The sequence below is a fragment of the Lissotriton vulgaris genome, chromosome 6 (genome assembly GCF_964263255.1).
Source record: "Lissotriton vulgaris chromosome 6, aLisVul1.2, whole genome shotgun sequence".
NCBI classification, from domain to species: Eukaryota; Metazoa; Chordata; class Amphibia; order Caudata; family Salamandridae; genus Lissotriton; species Lissotriton vulgaris.
The window spans coordinates 1,545,743,815-1,545,763,900 of NC_141694.1; the positions used below are offsets into that span (position 1 = coordinate 1,545,743,815).

General features: G+C 43.4%; 1 protein-coding gene across 2 annotated transcripts in view; it reads right to left on the reverse strand.

The window, feature by feature from the left end:
* Nucleotides 1-20,086, reverse strand: part of TASP1 (taspase 1) — an 834,089-nt gene that overhangs the window by 581,658 nt on the left and 232,345 nt on the right. For both annotated transcript variants that reach the window (XM_086927723.1, XM_086927724.1), the window contains exon 4: nt 13,864-13,932. In XM_086927723.1, the coding sequence (XP_086783849.1) occupies nt 13,864-13,932 (69 nt within the window). The remainder of the gene's footprint in view (nt 1-13,863; nt 13,933-20,086) is intronic.

Here is a 20,086-nt window from a genome sequence, read left to right on the forward strand (position 1 = left end):
GTTCAACTGTGACGGTCAATTCAAATCTATTAGCATCTCGCTGCATAATATTGTGAAAACCGCCAATATCCTCAGGTGGAGAATCTGAAGGACGGGGCGCAGGCGGTGAAGGCATAGGAATGACCTAATCCTCCCAAGGATCAATAGGTGTATTATCCGGCAACTCGCCTTCTTCCCTGCTTTCATCATTAGAAGAAGTATCTGTGTCATCTTGAGGTGCTGGACCAGTATCTTGTCTCGGCGACAATGAAGCTCGCGGCGACGCAGGTCTTGGCACGTCAACTGGAATAGGCGACACAGCGGGTGCAACCAGAGTTGGTGGAAATCTCTGACGATAATCCGCCAACATAGCCTGCAAATCCTGAATTAAGGTAGATGGCAAATGACTAGTGTCCTCAGACCGAGAAGGTCTGGCATGGGGTGATTGATATGGCGTCGAATAAACGTCATGAGTATAATGACCATGGACATCATCTTCATCATCCTCATGATATTTAATATTCAATTGAGAAGGGTGACGGGCAATCCCAAAAGGACCGTCATCTTCTTCACCTGAATCCTCCTCCACATATGTCTCCAAAATGTGTGATGGTAAGAGTGGAGAAATGTGAGAATAATCTTGTCTTTGATACGTTTTCATTTGAAAATGAGTATATTGAATCTTTGTCGGAGGTGAACTGTGCAACAGATGAGCAGATGCCACAGCGGAAGCCATTGATATTGGGATTTCCGTCGACGGTACTGTCAGTGACAAAGATTTCGCCATCGACGGGGTCGTCAATGGTGTCTTCGTCGACGAACCTTTCGTCGTCGAACCTTTCGTCGTCGGGACCGTCAATGGTGTCTTCGTCGACGAGTCCCTCGTCGACGGGTCCGTCGATGATGTCTTCGTCGACGAGTCCCTCGTCGTCGAGGCCGTCGATGGTGTCTTCGTCGACGAGGCCGTCGATGGTGCCTTCGTCGATGAGTCCTTCGTCGACGAACCCTTCGCCGACGAGGCCGTCAATGGTGTCTTCGTCGACAAGTCCTTTGTCGACGAGGCCGTCGATGGTGTCCTGGTCGACGAGTCCTTCGTCGACGATATAGTCGAAAGTGTCTTCGTCGACGATGATGTCGGCTTCGTCGACAGAATTGTCATCGACGGACCGGAAGATTTAGTCGACGTCGACGACGGGACAGTCGGCAACTTGTTTTTAGTCAGCGATGGCTTGACAGACGATGGCAAAAGTTGAACAGACAAACAATGTTATCCCGAGCACTCTTTTAAAGTATGTTCATCTGGTTTAGAAATAAATCAAGGTAGGTGCCCTCGTCGTCGCACGTAGCCTGAGCGTGCCTTTGCAAAACAATCAAGTGTTGAGGTTAGAATCGCTAGCCTCTAGACTGGGCGCCAAATTCACAACGAAAACAACGTTTTCTCTTTGAAGATCATGAATATTTATTCAGTTCATCAGTATTTTAAATCACTTCATCTCTGCAACATTATATTGTCTTGTTTGCCAACATAATCATCTTCTTATGTTGCACTGTGTTTAGTACAATAATCCACTTAATGATAACACCCAATGCATTTCGGGTCGAACAAAACCATGACCCTTCGTCAGGGGTCTGTAAATGGAAATCAAACTGGACCAAATTAGTCACCCTCAATAATAAACAGCTGTATCAAGCTCTATGTCATAATCTCACAAGCAACTCCTCGGAAAAGGAAGAAGAAAAGAAAGAGGTTGTGCTGATTAGAAAGTTTCCAACGCACCAACAGAAAAAAGGAACGACGCGCCATTCGGTCAAATAAAATAAATGAGCAGAAGAGTGCTCCACCATCATGGTCAGTGAACCCGGTATGCCGTTAACTTCCCACCCAAAAGTATTACTAGTCAATATCACACGAGTCGACAAGAAACAACTTACGAGCATTCGCACGCATTCGCGCTTCCGTGGATTCTGAAGTATGCAACATGCTAGCTACAATGATCCTAATAGGAAGAAGGCTAAGTCACGTGACCGCGACCGCAACCAATCTGGTTGTGGTGCCCCGGTCATGTGAGGCGGGTACTGTGGCTTCACAACAACGTTACGCATGGGAATGGAATCTCACGTCATAACACAACAATAACAATGCAAAAAATCCTGCAATAAGCGGCGCATTACGGGATACTTGTGAAGGCAGATCATACCAGAACATAAATACACCATATGCAGTAATAAAAATGAATATAAAAAGCACACAACATGTTGTTATTTTAACCAAGTTACTAGGGTACAGGATATTGCAAAAGTCAAAGCGATGCAGTACGCATTGTACCACAGCTATTTCGAATGGAACGGACCATTTTTTAATCAATCCAATGGTACATCGATGGGCTTTGGGGGGGCCCCCTCATATGCTAATATTTTTATGCAAAAATTTGAAATGGACCATATTCTGGAGAATCAAACATGGGTAGAAGGTCTCACCATGTTTAAGCGTTTCATTGATGATATTTTTGTGATTTGGTGTGGATCGAGAGAAAAATTGGAAGAGAATATCAAGATGCTCAACTGTCAAAATGAAAGGATCAAATTCACACATACTATCTCCAAAGATACCATATCATTTCTTGATGTGCAAATCACCATACGCAACCATGAAATAAGCACTAAAGTGTTTCAGAAGCCGACTGATAGAAACTTGTGTCTTCTTTTTCAGAGTTTTCACCCTGAACCATTGAAAAAACATTTGCCTGTATCACAATACATACGACTCAAGAGGATCACATCAGATGAAGAGCAAGCCATAGAATCTATTTCGCAACAAACCATCAGATATAAACAGAGAGGATATCCGGATGATATACTGCAACAAGCCAGGATGAAAGCAGATAAAACCAAGAGGATTGATTTATTATCACCCAAAATCAAACAAACTGCACAAAAAACTGTATGCGTATTAAAATACTCATCGGATTCAGAAAAGATCAAAAGAACAATTAACAAACATTGGCATTTGGTACAATCAGAACCTGACTTGAAAGATTTATATAATGAACGCATCACGTTTGCCTACCAAAGATCGAAAAATCTTAAAGAATTGCTCAACACTCCTATCAAAGAGAAGAAAGTATGGAAAGGAATGTCTAAATGTTTTAATTGCACCCATTGTAATAACGTCATCTGCAGCAAAACATTGATGCATCCCACCAAAGGTTTTTCTATCGAACTACAACATTCAAGCAATTGTGACACTGCGAATTGTGTTTACTTAATTAAGTGCCCGTGTGGCAAGATATACATAGGGCAAACTGAACGTAAATTGAAAGTCCGTATCACGGAGCACAAAAGTAACATTAGACTCAACAATCTAAAGTCATCAGTAGCGTGCCATTGGAAAGAGATGAACCATCAAATATCACAGTTAAAGTTTATGGTGATCGAGGCAATCCATCAGCGTCCTGACGTGGATCCCACAAAACAAAGACTGAAAGCGGAGTTCTATTGGATTAAAAGACTTAATTCTACCCATCCAGTGGGTTTGAATGATCGGATTGAACATGCGTGGGTTTTATAACATTCTTATCCATCGCTTTGACTTTTGCAATATCCTGTACCCTAGTAACTTGGTTAAAATAACATGTTTTGCGCTTTTTATATTCATTTTTATTACTGCATATGGTGTATTTATGTTCTGGTATGATCTGCCTTCACAAGTATCCCGTAATGCGCCGCTTATTGCAGGATTTTTTGCATTGTTATTGTTGTGTTATGACGTGAGATTCCATTCCCATGCGTAACGTTGTTGTGAAGCCACAGTACCCGCCTCACATGACCGGGGCACCACAACCAGATTGGTTGCGGTCGCGGTCACGTGACTTAGCCTTCTTCCTATTAGGATCATTGTAGCTAGCATGTTGCAAACTTCAGAATCCACGGAAGCGCGAATGCGTGCGAATGCTCGTAAGTTGTTTCTTGTCGACTCGTGTGATATTGACTAGTAATACTTTTGGGTGGGAAGTTAACGGCATGCCGGGTTCACTGACCATGATGGTGGAGCACTCTTCTGCTCATTTATTTTATTTGACCGAATGGCGCGTCGTTCCTTTTTTCTGTTGGTGCGTTGGAAACTTTCTAATCAGCACGACCTCTTTCTTTTCTTCTTCCTTTTCCGAGGAGTTGCTTGTGAGATTATGACATAGAGCTTTATACAGCTGTTTATTATTGAGGGTGACTAATTTGGTCCTGTTTGATTTCCATTTACAGACCCCTGACGAAGGGTCATGGTTTTGTTCGACCCGAAATGCATTGGGTGTTATCATTAAGTGGATTATTGTACTAAACACAGTGCAACATAAGAAGATGATTATGTTGGCAAACAAGACAATATAATGTTGCAGAGATGAAGTGATTTAAAATACTGATGAACTGAATAAATATTCATGATCTTCAAAGAGAAAACGTTGTTTTCGTTGTGAATTTGGCGCCCAGTCTAGAGGCTAGCGATTCTAACCTCAACACTTGAAAAGTTGAACAGACATCAGAGGTGAGGTAATAGCTGAAGTGGTAACCGTAGAAGCAGTTGAAGAAGCAGACGTCAAGGTAGTAGTAGGAACAGACACCAGAGAAACAGTCTTAGCCTGGGCTGTACTCACAGTTGTCATTCGTGAAGAAGCCGATGCACTCTTTGAGGGTTCTGAAGCTCTCTGAGAGGTTTTAAGTTTTTTTTTTCTCTCAGGAGAAGAACTTTCTTTGGATCTGGCTCTCTTGCTGGAGGTAGAGGCCTTGTCCTCATCATCAGTGGAAGAAGATTTCAACCACAAAAGAACCCTTGCCTCCCTATCCCCGATAGTTTTCTGAGGGAAGGTACGGCAAATCCTACAGTCCTTCACAACATGTGAAGGGTGTAGACAATAAATGCAGTCAGAGTGCTGGTCATCCACATGGACCCTCTTCTTATAGCAGGTTCCACAAGCTTTGAAAAGAACCTTTTTTTCAGACATTTTTGAGGAAAAAAGTCAAAAAACTGAGTAGGCACTCAGGGAGACTCCCTTACACACGAAGTGCGGTGAAAATCTGAGGAGAACTGCCTGAGCTGGGAAGGTTCTAGAGGGTGAGAACAGCTGATTGGCTGAGGCTACTATTTCAGGTCTTTTTACATAATGATGTAGATAGGCTGCTAAGTTTTGAGGCCTAGTTAGGCCTTTGGGCTTTTCCAGCCTACTACAAGAAATTTTCTAGGCACTGATTTTTGTATATATTTATACCATGGGACTCCCGCCTCGATGACGGGGAATGATTCAGGCATGTGAATCTATGAAAGATACCCCAATACTGGATAAAGTGCGCTTTCTAAAAAACTGATCCCTGGGACTCCCTTGTCAGGCCATAATAACCTGTCAATAGGTTTTTCTGGGAAGTCTATTCTTAGTCCTGTGTCAAAACCCCTGGATCTTACTATTGGACCGTTTACTGTCCAGTTACCGTTCCTTCTTGCACCAAATTTTCCTGATAATCTGCTAGATCTTGACTTACTCAAACAGTTCCATGCACGCATTTATTGTTCACCGGCTGGTGTATATGTTACGTTTGGTAAACCGATACATAGTAGGCAGAATGTTATTGATGATGTCTCACACGCATTGTCCACTGTCCCGCCTTCTGTGTGGGCAGAGGGTGATACTGATGTAAGCTTATTGTCTATTGAACCGGTGCATATTCAGGTTAAACAGAATGCTGTCTTGCCCCACATACCTCAGTATAAAATATCTCAGGAAGGCGAAAGCGCCTTTTTTCAGATTATAGAGGATCTTATTGTAAAAGGAGTAGTGGAACAGACTGAAAGCAATGTTTGTAACAGCCCTATTTTACATGTTTTGAAGCATTCTATTTCTAAAGAGAAAGAAAAAGTTAACCAATTTGTAATTGATTTGCGTGAAGTCAATGAAATAGTTGAACCACAGTTTCCCGTAGTTCTAGACAATACTACTTTATTGAAAATGATTCCAGCCACAGCTTCTGTTTTTTTCGGTAATAGATCTTAAAAATGCTTTCTTTTCCATTCCCATTGCATCCTCTAGTAGGTATTTATTTGGTTTCTCGATTAAAGGGAGATCATTCCAATTTTGTTGTGCTCCTCAGGGGTATACAGTGAGTCTGAGCATTTATAGTCAGGCCCTTAAAAGTCAACTTGATACCTTGCAGTTACCTTCAGGGTCTTCATTGTTACAATATGTGGATGATCTGCTGATAGAAGCCAATACCACTGAATTGTGTATTGAGGCGACCTTGCTCTTATTGACTCACCTTGAGACATTGGGGAACAAAGTATCGAGAAATAAGTTGCAGTTTTGTCGACCAGAGGTTACCTATTTAGGTCACCTCTTGTCGAAGGAGGGATGAACGCTGACAATTCAGGCTATCATACACACACCTATTCCTCAGACACAAAAAGAAGTTAGGGCATTGATTGGGTTGGCGTCCTATTATCGTCATTGGATCCCACATTTTTCACTCATTATTAAACCTCTCCTTGCCCTTACAACAAAATATACCCCATTTCCTTTGCCCTTGTCCTTTGAGTGTCAGGATGCATATCAGCAACTTCAAGCAGATTTATGCTCTGTACCTGTATTGGGAACACCTGATTATACAAAACCATTTTCTCTTTATGTACTCAAACGTAAAGTTTGCGCATTGTCTCTCCTAAAACAGTCACAAGGGGACAAACAACGCCCATGTGCATACTTTTCTGCAGTTCTGGACCCTGCGGCCAGGACATTCCCTGGTTGTCTGAAAGCTGTCGCAGCAACTGCCATTTCGACCAGACAATCAGCAGGACTTTTACTGGACCACAAACTGACGGTTTTTGTTCCCCATTCAGTTGATGTATTATTGAATCAAACTAAGACACAACATTTGTCAAGTGCTTGTCTTACCGGGTACAAACTCACTTTGTTAGCACCACACATAACTCTTAAATGATGTCTGACTCTAAATCCAGCCACCTTGTTGCAATTGCCTTCTGAACAGTCTAGTGATATACACAATTGTATTTTCACCACTGAAGAACAAACTAAAGGTTGAGTGGATCTTACCGATACTCCTTTGTCTGATTCCCAGGGTGAATTATATGTAGATGGGTCCTGCTCCAAGCTGCCTGGTGGCACTACGACTGCAGCTTAAGCTATCACTACGCTGCAAACAACTGTGGAGACAGCTCAAATCTCCTATAAGTCCGCACAGGCCGCCGAACTTATTGCACTCTTGAGAGCTTGTGAGCTTAGTCAAGGACTATCTGTAAATATCTATACAGATAGCCAGTACACCTTTGGAGTTTCACATAACTTCGGATGCTTGTGGCAGGAAAGGGAGTTCCTGACGTCACACGGAACAAGGATCCAACATGGATAATTAATTTAGAATGTATTAACTGCATTAACACTACTAAAGCAGGTGGCTATTGTTAAGTGTAGTGCACACCAGAAAGTGGTAGATGATGTGGGAAGAGGCAATGCTTTCGCAGACAGTACTGCAAAAGAAACAGCACGTAGCCAACAAGAAAAAATGTATGTAATGTACTCCTCTGCAGAAAAAAATTATGACGTAAATAATGAAATCAGGGAGATACAACAGATGGTAACAAGAGAGGAAAAAGAACAACGGTAGAGGACAGGCATATTGGATAGAGAAAATTGTTGGAGAAGAGGGCCAGACGGTTACAGGTGGAAAATGCCCAGTTCCTATGTACTACCATTTGTCACTATGGCACATGGCCTAGCACATGTTAGTGCAAAAAGTATAGCGACACAGTTAGATCAAGTATGGGAGCCTCCAGATATAAGGAAAACAGCTGAACATCTTGTTAAACACTGTATGATATGTTTGCAACACAATCTGGGGAAGGGAGTGGCTACCCCAAAAGGAGGGTTCTCTCCGCCCAGTCCGCTATTCGAAGTCCTGCAGATGGATTTAATAGAACTGGAAAGGTGCAATAACCTTAGTTATGCCTTGTTTATAGTATGTGCCTTTAGTAAGTGGGTGGAGGCGTATCCTACGAAAGATAATACTGCACTTACTACAGCCAAGATACATTTGAAGGAGTATTTCCCCCGGTTCGGAATTTGTAAAATGTTATGGAGTGATAATGGACCCCCTTATATTGCACATGTTATAAAATTAATTTCTAAATGTTTGGGTATACGTCAGAAATTTCATGCTGCTAATCACCCACAATCTGCTGTTTTGGTGGAATGCTGTAATGAGACTTTGAAACTTAAACTAGCTAAGGTGCAGGCCTCAACAGGGCTTAAATGGCCTGATGCTTTGCCATTAGCCCTTATGTACACATGAGCAGTGGCACATAGCAAGTTTGGCCTTACGCCGCATGAAGTGGTATTTGGAAGGCCAATGAATGTCCCCAACGTCCTAAGAAAATGAGAGAACTTGAGTATCCTATTTTGTAAGATTACATGAAGGAACTTAAAGACAATCTCTTTGATTCATCAACAGATACAAGACTCATTTCCTGACAATTCTGAAGGTCCTGGGCATTCGTTACGACCCGGTGACTGGGTCCTTACAAAGAATTTTCAGCGCTCGAAGAACTTGGAAGTTCGGTGAAAGGGGCCCAAACAGGTCCTTCTAGCCACACGAACAGCAGTCCGAGTTACGAATAGAAGAAATTGGGTCCATGGCTCGCACTGCAAAAAAGTGCCAGCCGATTTGACTCAAAATACAGAATCTAAAAAATGCAGGAATTGCACACAATATTCTCAGCAACGAAGAAAAGACTGATCATTATTTTACCACACCTGAAGAATTGCTTTTTACAGATCAAACGACAGCTGGAAGAGAGAGGTACAATCTGAGATTTTGTGTCATCTACTGAGCGAATACTTTGAGAGAGGGTGCGGCGAGTCTTGTCCGGCTAGAGTGCCTACTTGGCAGGAGACTCTGTTCTGCAGAAGTGGCCGACTAGGTTTGGTGTGGTTTGTGGTGTGAATATCCTGAATCCTTGAAAGAACCCACATCTTTTGAACTACGAATTGATTTGTGGTAAAATTATCCGTCGTATAGTTTTTGAATGGAGAGAATTCGAGGGGTGTTTGTGCAGGGAACCCCTGACACTATCCGAGTGCTTATTTATTTACTTTGCCCAGGACTGGGAGTAGAGTCAGAACTTTCCACTTCTTGGCCCAGGACGAACTAGTGGCCGATTTTTCTTGAGTACTTGTAATATTGATTTCCTTTTTCATTGCTATCATTGAGCTACAAGCCGTCAACGATTTTTTCTTTTTTAGTTTGGACTTTGTTGAGGTGAACAAGCGTTGTTTGATTTTAGTATTTGCTTTTTCTTTGAAAATTCCCCATTGACTGATACATGCATTGGACATAAACTATAAGACTCTTTTGAAAAAGAACATTTTGTGCAACGTTTTTAAAGAGACAATACAATTAAGAACATTGTTGGGTTTTTGGTAGTTAAATATGGAGGAAGAACATCAAGATATTCAACGCCTCACATCCAGAAAGAAGAAATTTGTGCTATAGCTTGGTTTTTACATGTAAAACGTCCTGTGCACATGTTTGTATCTCCAACACCCACACCGTCCATACATTACCATTTTACACTGTCACCATTAGATGAAAGGCATAGACTCTCTTACAAGAATAATTATTTATTTGAATGTTACATTACACTCACATCATTACTAATATTTCAAATTGTTGGGTTTGTGGATTGTTACCAGCACACCAGGTTGCAGGGGGAGCCCCTCTTATCCCGCTCCCATTCTCTCACAATGGTTCTTGCCGTGCTTGGTTTCCACTTTTGTGGGCTTTACAAATTAGGGGTGTTTCTAAAGCTGATGTAGGGGGTCTTAATAAAATATTAAATAAAGATTGTTATCCAAACGATGATGGTGATCCACAAGCAAAGAGAACGGAATGGGAAATGGAGGATTATGCTAGAGGTACCTCTGGTACGAGATATGTCTTTACAAGGACACAGACTAAATTAGAGAATGGATTCCCCATTATAACAGTAACAAACACACAAGCTCCCCTATGTGTAAACATTTTTGGTCCCATTTTTGGTGGTAATAGTGATTGTGACACTGTATTGGCTATAACAGGTCCGACCCTTGGTAGTTTTCTAGCATACCATAATACATATTTTATTTGCAACAATAAGGGTTATTTCTATCTACCTCCAGGATGGTCAGGGATATGTTATGTATCTTTCCTCCTTCCCTTCCGTTTATTTAGCTCCAGCTTCTTATCATAAGGTTAGACTATCGTCCCTCAATCCTTTATTAACTCGGACCAAGAGAATGATAGATATTAAAGCAGTGGATCAGACTGATACCTCATTGCAAGAATATGTTGACGTAAACCTGGGTATCTTCTTCTTTGTTGGACCACCTCTCAACAATAGGAGCATACTAAGACTCACTAGAGTAGCTGAAGCAGTAGTTAATCAGACTACGACAGCTCTAGGTAATCTCACTGAGTAACTCCAGGCAGCAAAACTTGTTGATGACATTTTGACCCTCTAAGGATATCAGGGTCTCTTCAGGACAGGAATTTAGGGGACCAGGGCACTTCAATGTATGCCAAAAGGGGCCATAATGTTCAATGCTCCAAACATCAGTAGTTGGTTCAGAGAGTTGCGAACCTTCCACAGGCATCCCTCAATAGGTAAGCTGGATTTCCAGGTATAAAATGAATCTCAGAAGGGATGGTTACAGTAAGATTAGCTTCAGTATATAGCAATTCAGCCTTACGGTTGTATAATAAGTAACCAACTTAGCCCAATACATAAGGATCTGGCAGTGTTCTCCATGGTTCCAATTTCTAATTACGGAATAGAAGTTAAATGACGATCAATCGGCTCACAAGAATACAATGCTTTGTTCAGAGAGTTGAAAAACTTCCAAAGGAACAGACTGTCCTCAATTGGTACGCTGGATATCCAGGTATATAATGAATCTCAGAAGGGATGGTTGCAGTAAGACTTGCTTCACTATATAGCAACTCAGCCTGATGGTCGTATAATAAGTAACCAACTTAGCCCAATACATAAGGATCTGGCAGTGTTTTCCACGGTTCCGATTTCTAATTACGGAACAGAAGTCAAATGACAATCAATCGACTCATGAGAATACAAAACTTTGAATTCCTGTCCTGAAGAGACCCCGATATCCTTAGAGGATGTCCTGTGAAGTTTATATGGTCAGTGTTTTAAATAATATGAATGCCTACAAACATGCATAAACTTCCTACACACAGAAACATTCACTTTGCTGAACATTCTACAGGGGTAGTGGATGGGTGGTGCTTGGCCTGGCAGCTTGTTTTGACTAGGTTTATGGGTTAGCAATTTTTACACTTTTGCACATTTCGCTTGTCAGAGTCCGTTCCGGCACTGACTCGCCTAGATGTCTGTACAAGCATACACTGTCCTATTTCCATAGAAATAGTGATGGTGCGTAGCACCAGAAACAAATTAATCACGGGTTCAAAGTATATCATTCACACCAACGACCACTATTGGCAAACATGTTCAGCAGATATTTACATGTGTGCATGGATATTTGTAAAGTGCAAACATAGCCTAGGAGCAGCAGAGTAATATGTGGGATTAAATGCAACGATACTGTCCACATGTGAGTGGAGAATATCCTCTACATTGTTTTGCACCACTATCAATGAAAGATAACAGTCATGTTCATTAGTTTCAAATATGTATGGCCATCAACGTAAGCTGTTAACATTCCTTCATCCAGTTCTCCCATCTCGGACTCATTGTTTGGGCTTCTGATATCTAGCAAGAGGAGGGTCAGCCAAGAAAATGCCCAGAGTCACATTTGGGAAGGAAGTAAGAACACCACCAACTTGCAGTCCACTGTTCATTTGCACTCTTATCTTATGGATCCATTACAAAACGGCCACCACCAACCTTTCACCATCCATAGTTAATGGCCACGACAGTCGCAGTATGGCCAGCATATGCAGAGCAAATGTGCTATAATCATCATTCAGCAGAGCAATGCTCTTCTTACAGCATACTGCCCTATCTCTAGCAATATGCAAACAGATTTAAAAATGGTAAATGACTTAGACAGACAATCATTGTGTGTCCCCTTGTCTGAGGCCCTCCCTCCAACTGGTTGATCTAACTTATCCTGTCTGCACTTCTCAGAAAACACCCTAGCAGCAGTCTATACTAAAATACTCCAATATCCTTGGCAAAGGTTGACACCAGCACACGCCATATTGGAGCATTAGGCCACAGTGAACCTCGAACAAAAACACAGTGTGAGAAAATGAGTCATGCCTTGAGAGAATTGCTGCCCAAACAAAGAAGGCTTTGAGATGTAAAGGCAGAAATGTTGTTCTGCTTCTCTGTAGGCTTAAATGGTAGTTATGAGATTTAAGTATCTAATTGATTTGAGTCTTGAAGAAAAGTATTTTATCAATCCATACTACTAGGTGCCAAGGGTAGAAACTTGTGGATGGTTAAGTTAACATAAATGACAAATCAGCTGATTAAATAAGGCAGAAATATAGAATGTCCCTCTTTTATCCACCAAGGGTGGGTTTGTGATTAACCATTTGCCAATGAAATGCTTTCAGCCGTCTAGTGGTAAATGCAGATGACAATATCTGGCTACCTTGGTCTGGTTCCTCGTGCGTACCATAGGCTCTGTTATATCAGCAAACATTTGTTGTGCACGCTGGTTGCTAATGGTGCTTTCAGCTAGGCACCTCTTGTACGCATTAAAAAGGGGAGAAGACAGAGGTGAGCCCTGATAAATTCAGTATTAGAACGACTGGCTTTCGGAAATAAATGGAACCATGTGTGCTCGTTGTAATTAGTTACTTAGATTTTTGCACATACCAGTTTCACGAGTGAAATGGCCTTGATGTATAGTTTCAAGTATGGATTCCCACATTAAGCACGGCAGATGCGCTGCCTTTTCCAGCCACTTGCTTCACATCCTACTTCTGGATTGCTTTGCTGGTTTGGTGGTCAACCATCTGACTGATCCGAGGGAGTTTTAAGAATGGGTGGGTGTTGTTAGGATGATCTAGGACGAGTGATGTTTTTTTTTAAGACAACTGTGCCCCCTACATGTTTAATTTATGAAAGGATGCTCGTACCAGCGTTGGTCACAATGATAGCTTCAAAGGGTGGCACTAACCAGTTCAGTAGTGCAATTTACTACTTGTTCATTTACAGGAGTTCTTACAAATGCCAACAGGTTTGCTAGAAACCATATTTTAAAATCAACATGACAGCTCCAATCTCCATGTATTATTTCTGAAACTCCAACATGTATGTAAAATAAAGGATTTCATTACTGTAGGAGGAAGAAGCTACAATAATTAAAAAAAAAAAAACCTGTTGACTAGTTCTTAAATCGGCAACACCCAACTTACCAAGCTACTTCTCGCCCACTAGCAATCAAAAGTAAATTGCTTATACCAGGCGATTTGACCCATAGTTTGCTCAAGAAGGTCGAATCAAAATATTTTCTAATTAGGTAATGTCTCCAAACCTTTTTAGAGCTATAATCCAAGTCTTTAAATACCGCTGTAATGAAATGTTTCGGTCACCTTAAACGGCACTTGCTCCTTAATTTCAAAGGTTTATAAATCAGACCTTCTTCTAAAATTTTCGCTCTTAAGATTTCTTATTTGAAAAATGCTCACTGATGCTAATTCAAGTCCCATTCAAAGCTTACGATCTAATAAAATGGCTTTCCAAGATCTAGATTAAGAACAAACAATACACGTAAATAGTGCACTTCTTAATGGCCAGCATCATACACAGCAGCTGTCACTTATTTACAAATTCATAAAATAAGAATATAAAACAAGCGTCACCTCGAGTTCAACAAGTGCCGCTGTCACTGCGTCAGTTGCGAGATCTCCAGCCTGAAGTTTTTCAATAGCCTAAATTAGAAAAACAAAAGTCATTATTTCAAGCTGAGCAACATTCGGCAAATGACCCAGCCTCCAAAAAGTGAAAATACAATATTTATAATTTAGCTAACTTTATGTTCTAAAATAAAAAATACTTTGAATAACAGATTTATTAGCTATTCACTGACCATGACATGAGTGATGTAATATGTGATGTCATCAGCAGTGCATTGCAGGGGCGCGAGTTATAGTTAGCAGAACTAACTATAACGGAGGAATTTCTATGGTTTTGTAAGAGTGAAATGTCCAGCTAACTATAACACCCATGAAACCTATGTTTTTTTCAGTGAATTTCAAAGGTTTTTTAAATGCTAATTTCTGACTATAACGTGCCTGAAACCTATGGTTTTTTCAGTGAATTTCAAAGGTTTTTCAAATGCTAGTTTCTAGCGATGCCTACTGAGGAAGAACGTGTGAAGAAAGAAGAAAAAACGCACAGAAAGAAGTAAAATAAATGCAGAAAGAAGCAAGTCCACAAAGACGAAGAAAAGTGCAGGAAGAAGCAAGACATGTGCAGAAAGAACCAACAGAGGAGCAGAAAGAGGCCTTGTTACAAAATCATCCTGTGCCCACAACTTTTTCAGACGGGTACTTGTGGTAACTGACTGACTAACCAGGCCTAGAGCCAGTGGTATCCTAAAATACACTTAGAATACAGTGAAAACACCTACATACACTAGGGAATACTATGCGTTGGGGTACCCATGTGATTAGCATGACCTCCTCTGTAAGGCCCTAATACATAATAGGGCAGAGGGATTAAAACTACCTCTTAAAACGCGCTACGGGGCGTGTTTGCACAGTGGTGAAGGGAGACAGGGCCTGAGGTGACATGTGTGCAAACACACCCTGTGGCCGTTTTTAGTTGGGAGATTAAGTACCCTTGAATCCTGACAGTCCCTGGGGTCCAACTAGCGAACCAGGTACCTCCAGTAAGCGCCACAGACGTGCATTGTAGAGGAGTAAAAAGGGGTGTGGTCTGGACCACCTCTCTGCAATGCAGGCCTCCGGCACTTACTGGAGGTACCTGGTGGGCTAGTTGGCCCCCAGGGGCCCTCAGAATTGAAGGGGAATTAATTCCCCAAATTAAAAGGCGTCACAGGGCGTGTTTGCACACATCACCTCAAGCCCGCCCCCTCCCTTTACCACTATGGAAACACGCCCCGTGGCACGTTTTAAGTTGGGGGATTAAGTCCCTTTAAATCCTGAGGGTCCCTGGGGTCCAATTACCACACCAGGGACCTCCAGTAAGCGCTACAGAGCTGCTTTGCAGAGAGGTGTAAAAAGGGGCATGGTCAGGACCACCTCTCTGCAACGAAGGACTCTGGCGCTTACTGTAGGTACCTGGTGGGCTATTTGGCCCCCAGCGGCCCTTAGTATTGAAGGGGAATTAATTCCCCAACTAAAAACGCGCCACAAGGCGTGTTTGCACACATGTCACTTCAGGCCCAGCCCCCTTACTTCACCACTGTGCAAACGTGCCTGTGGGGCGTTTTAAGTTGGGGAATTAAGTCCCCTTGAATCTTTGGGATCCCTGGGGTCCAACTAACCCACCAGGTACCTCCAGCAAGCCCCACAGAGCTGGGTTGCAGAGAGTTGGTCCGAGGTCACGCCCGTTTTTACACCTACCTTACCATTTAAGTGGCGAGCGATCTATCAGAGTTCAACTGTGCTACGGCTTAGCATTTTCTGAATAATTTCTACATTTGCACAAACTGCCTGCAGAAGTATCAGTGACAAACCTTTGAAAAAGGCACTTTCATAGGTCTTAATGGAGGGCTCAATTATGTGACATCGCTCCAGTGAAATACTTTTCCTCAGTTTAGAGGCACGGAAACAAACTATGCTAAAAGCGAAACCGTGAAACTGCAAACAGACATGTTTGTAAAGGAGGATACGAAACGAGGTACTGCATGAATTCATCATCATGTAGGGGGTCGTGCTGGGGTAATGTTTTAGGGTTTAGGGTAGTGCAGTGGAATTTGTGTAGTGTAGGGGTCGTGCTGGGATAGTGTTTTAGGGTTTAGGGTAGCGCAGTGGTATTTGGGTAGTGTAGGGAGTCATGCTGGGATAGTGTTTTAGGGTTTAGTGTAGTGCAGTGGTGTTTGGTAGTGTAGGAGGTCGTGCTGGGGTACATTTAAGGTTTAGGGCAGTGCAATGGTGTTTTTGTAGTGTAGGGGGTCGTGCTAGGGGTAGGGTTTTAGGGTTTAGGGTAGTGCAGTGGTGTTTGTGTAGTGTAGGGGGTAGTGTTTTAGGGTTTAGGGTAGTGCAGTGGTTTTTATCTAGTGTAGGGGTCGTGCTGGGGTAGTGTTTTAGGGTAGTGCAGCAGTGTTTGGGTAGTGTAGGGGGTTGTGATGGGGTTAGTGTTTTAGGGTTTAGTGTAGTTGTGTTTGTGTAGTGTAGGGGTATTGCTGGGGGTAGTGTTTAAGGGTTTAGGGTAGTGTAGTGGTGTTTGTGTAGTGTAGGGGTTGTGTTGGGGTAGATTTAGGGTAGTGCAGTGGTGTTTGTGTAGAATAGGGGGTCATGTTAGTAGCAGATTTAGGGTTTAGGGTAGTGCAGTGGTGTTTGTGTAGTGTAGGGGGTCGTGCTGGGGTAGTGTTTTAGGGTTTAGGGTAGTGCAGTGGTGTTTGGGTAGTGTAGGGGGTTGTGCTGGGGGTAGATATAGGGTTTAGAGTAGTGCAGTGGTGTTTGTGTAGAGTAGGGGGTCATGCTGGGGGTAGTGTTTTAGGGTTTAGGGTAGTGCAGTGGTGTTCATCTAGTGTAGGGGGTAGTGTTTTAGCATTTAGGGTAGTACAGTGGTGGTTGGGTAGTGTAGGGGGTCGTGCTGGGGGTAGGTTTAGGGTAGTGCAGTAGTGTTTAGATAGGGAAGGGGGTCGTGCTGGGGGTAGATTTAGGGTTTAGGGTAGTGTAGTAATGTTTGGGTAGTGTAAGGGGTCATGATGATGGTAGATTTACGGTTTAGGGTAGTGCAGTAGTGTTTGGGTACTGTAGGGGTCGTGTTTTAGGGTTCAGGGTAGTGCAGAGGTGTTTGGGTAGTGTAAGGGGTCGTGCTGTGGTAGTGTTTAGGGTTTAGGATAGCGCAGTGGTGTTGGGGTAGTGTAGTGGGTCGTGTAGAGGTAGAGTTTTAGGGTAGCGCGGTGGTGTTTGGGTAGTGTAGGGGGTCGTGCTGGGGTCAGTGTTTTAGAGTTTAGGGTAGCGCAGTGGTGTTTGGGTAGTGTAGGGGGTCGTGCTGGTGGTAGTGTTTTAGGGATTAGGGTGGCGCAGTGGTGTTTGGGTAGAGCAGGGGGTCGTGTTTTAGTGTTTAGGGTAGCGCAGTGGTGTTTGGTTAGTGTAGGGCGTCGTACTGGGGTAGTGTTTTAGGGTTTAGTGTAGCGCAGTGGTGTTTGGATAGTGTAGCGGGTCGTGGTGGGGTAGTGTTTTAGGGATTAGGGTAGCGCAGTGGTGTTTGGGTAGTGTAGGGGGTCGTGCTGGGTGTAGTGTTTTAGTGTTTAGGGTAGCGCAGTGGTGTTTGGGTAGTGTAGGGGGTCATGCGGGGGTATTGTTTTAGGGGTTAGGGAAGCACAGTGATTTTTGGGTAGTGTAGGGGGTCGTGCCGGGGGTAGTGTTTTAGGGTTTAGGTTAGCACACTGGTGTTTGGGTAGTGTGGGGGTCGCGCTGGGGGTAGTGTTTTAGGGTTTAGGGTAGCAAGTGGTGTTTGGGTAGAGCAGGGGGTCGTGTTTTATTCATGGGCGGGTAAGCTTTATTACAATCTGATAAAGCCGGGTGGGATAATCCTCGCCTCCGTGTCCTTAATACAATTGAAAATTCTTGGCGCGAATGCTAGCAAATTTTTGATTCTATTACAGGAACGGAGGCTTCAGATTATGCTAGTTTAATGCTTGCCAAAAACCAGTGATGTAATATCTCCCACAGGCTTATAATAAAACGTTTTGAATGTTGATTCTGAAGACCAATCAGCACAACGCATGATATCTTGAATGTTAGAACCCAACATATATGACTTGGAGGCCATAGCACCCCTGACAGAATGTGCTCCAAATCTTTGGAGGTCAATACCTGCCTCTTGCATGATATACCAAAGCCACCTGGCAATCGTGGCCACAACCACCTTCTTAAATGGTTTCTGTCATGCAATTAATAGCTGAGAACAACCCTGAGGCCTCAGTGTACTTGGACATTCCTTGTAAAGTTTTAAACATTGCACCACACATAATTTATCATTGTCAGGAAAAGCATTGTATCAATGTGACGTGAAAGAGTCTTAGTGCGTCCAGTAATAGTAAAAGAAACTCCCTCTGGAGTAAATACTCTACCTGTAATGTCGAGAGCTCTTACATCCGAGGAACGCCTACACGGCGAAAGGCATAACAGCATAGCCAATTTGGCTGATAACTGTTTCCTTGAGAGAAGATTGTTGGCAGGCCAGCGATTGAATAAAGAAATTACTAAAGATACATCCCACAACCCCGTATACTTGGGTTTAGGCGGGTTCGCGACTCATATGCCCTTAAGAAGCTTACATACCACTGGATGCATGCCAACCGGTTTCCCGTCAACCAGATCATGGCCCGCTGAAATGGCCGAGCTGAAATTATTGACCGAGCGATAAGAAAGTACCTCCGAAGCTTTATCTGAGAGAAAATTTAACACTTGGTGTAGCTCTGCCCCCACGGGATCCAAATGCCGTTCAAGGCTCCAATCCACCTAGTTTTTCCATGCCGAGGAATAACGTTTTCGAATTGAGGGGGCCCAAGCCTGCTTGATGAATTCAGAAGCTTTGTCTGAAACTCCTGGCATGTGCCACTGTAGCCGGAAAGCCTCCATGCCATCAGCAAAAGGTGTCCGTCCAGAATCATTGGATGTTGTTCCTTGAGAGGTCGCAGGAACAACTCTGTTGAAGTGGAAAGCATCCAGGGAAGATCGCAACTCCACTCGAGCAACATTGGGAACCAAGGTTGAGACGTCCAATATAGTGTCACTAGGACTATCTTTGCCCGTTGTCTGATTACTTGCGTCATCACCCTGGGGATCAGGAGGAATGGGGGAAAAGCGTACTGAAGTGCGCCCAACCAGTTCTGAAGGAATGCATCGGTCGCCATTGCCATTGGGTCTGGCCTCCAGCTGAAGAACTGCGGGATTTGACAAGTGAGCCTGGATGCGAAGAGGTCTATGTGAAATGGGCCCCAAATCCTCTAAAGCCATTGAAAGACTTTGGGGAGCAACTTCCAGTCGCTGTAATCCCTGAGATGTCTGGAATTCCAGTCCGCCACTTGATTGGACTGGCCCAGGATGTATTCCGCATTCACTGATATCTGGTGATTGAGGCAATAATGCCAAAAAATCCTTGGCTATCGCAACAAGAAGGGCCAACCTCGCGCCTCCCAACTTGTTGATGTACTTCACTGCCGACACATTGTCCATGCGGAGGAGGATACAGCATGAAGTCTGCTTCGGGGATAGTGTCCGAATCGCAAATGAACCCGCAAGGAGTTCTAGACAATTGATATGTAGTGACAGCTCGTGAGGGGACCATTTTCCGCCTGTGGAGATGTTTCCGCAACGCACTCCCCAGCCCCAGCGGCTGGCGGCGGACTCGATAACTAGCTCTGGCTGCGATCCAAATATCGCCCTGCCGTTCCATTCATCCACGTGGCCCAGCCACCACTGAAGCTCGGTCCTCACTTCCTGAGTCAACGGAACGGAGTCCGTGTAGGACAAGCCCTTCTGAAGATGTTGTATCTTCAACCGTTGCAGGGCCCTGTAATGAAACGGGCCTGGAAATATGGCCTGAATCGAGGAGGCCAATATTCCCACCAACCTGGCAATGGCTCTGAGCGAGACCATCTGTTTGCTGAGTAATGCTAGTATCTCCCTCTTGAGGTCCCTCAACTTTATCTTGGGGCAGACACAACTGCGGAATCTATTGTGAATCTGAGGAAGTCTATTGTCCACGTCAGGGAAAGAACTGATTTGGGGTGATTGATCACAAACCCCAAGCTCTGCAGCAACGTCGTCGCGAGCTGCAGATATTGTAGTAGAGTATCTGAATTCTGAGCCATGATCAAGATGTCGTCCAGATAAATGATCAACCGCACACCTCGTTCCCGTAGGTGTGCCACAACAG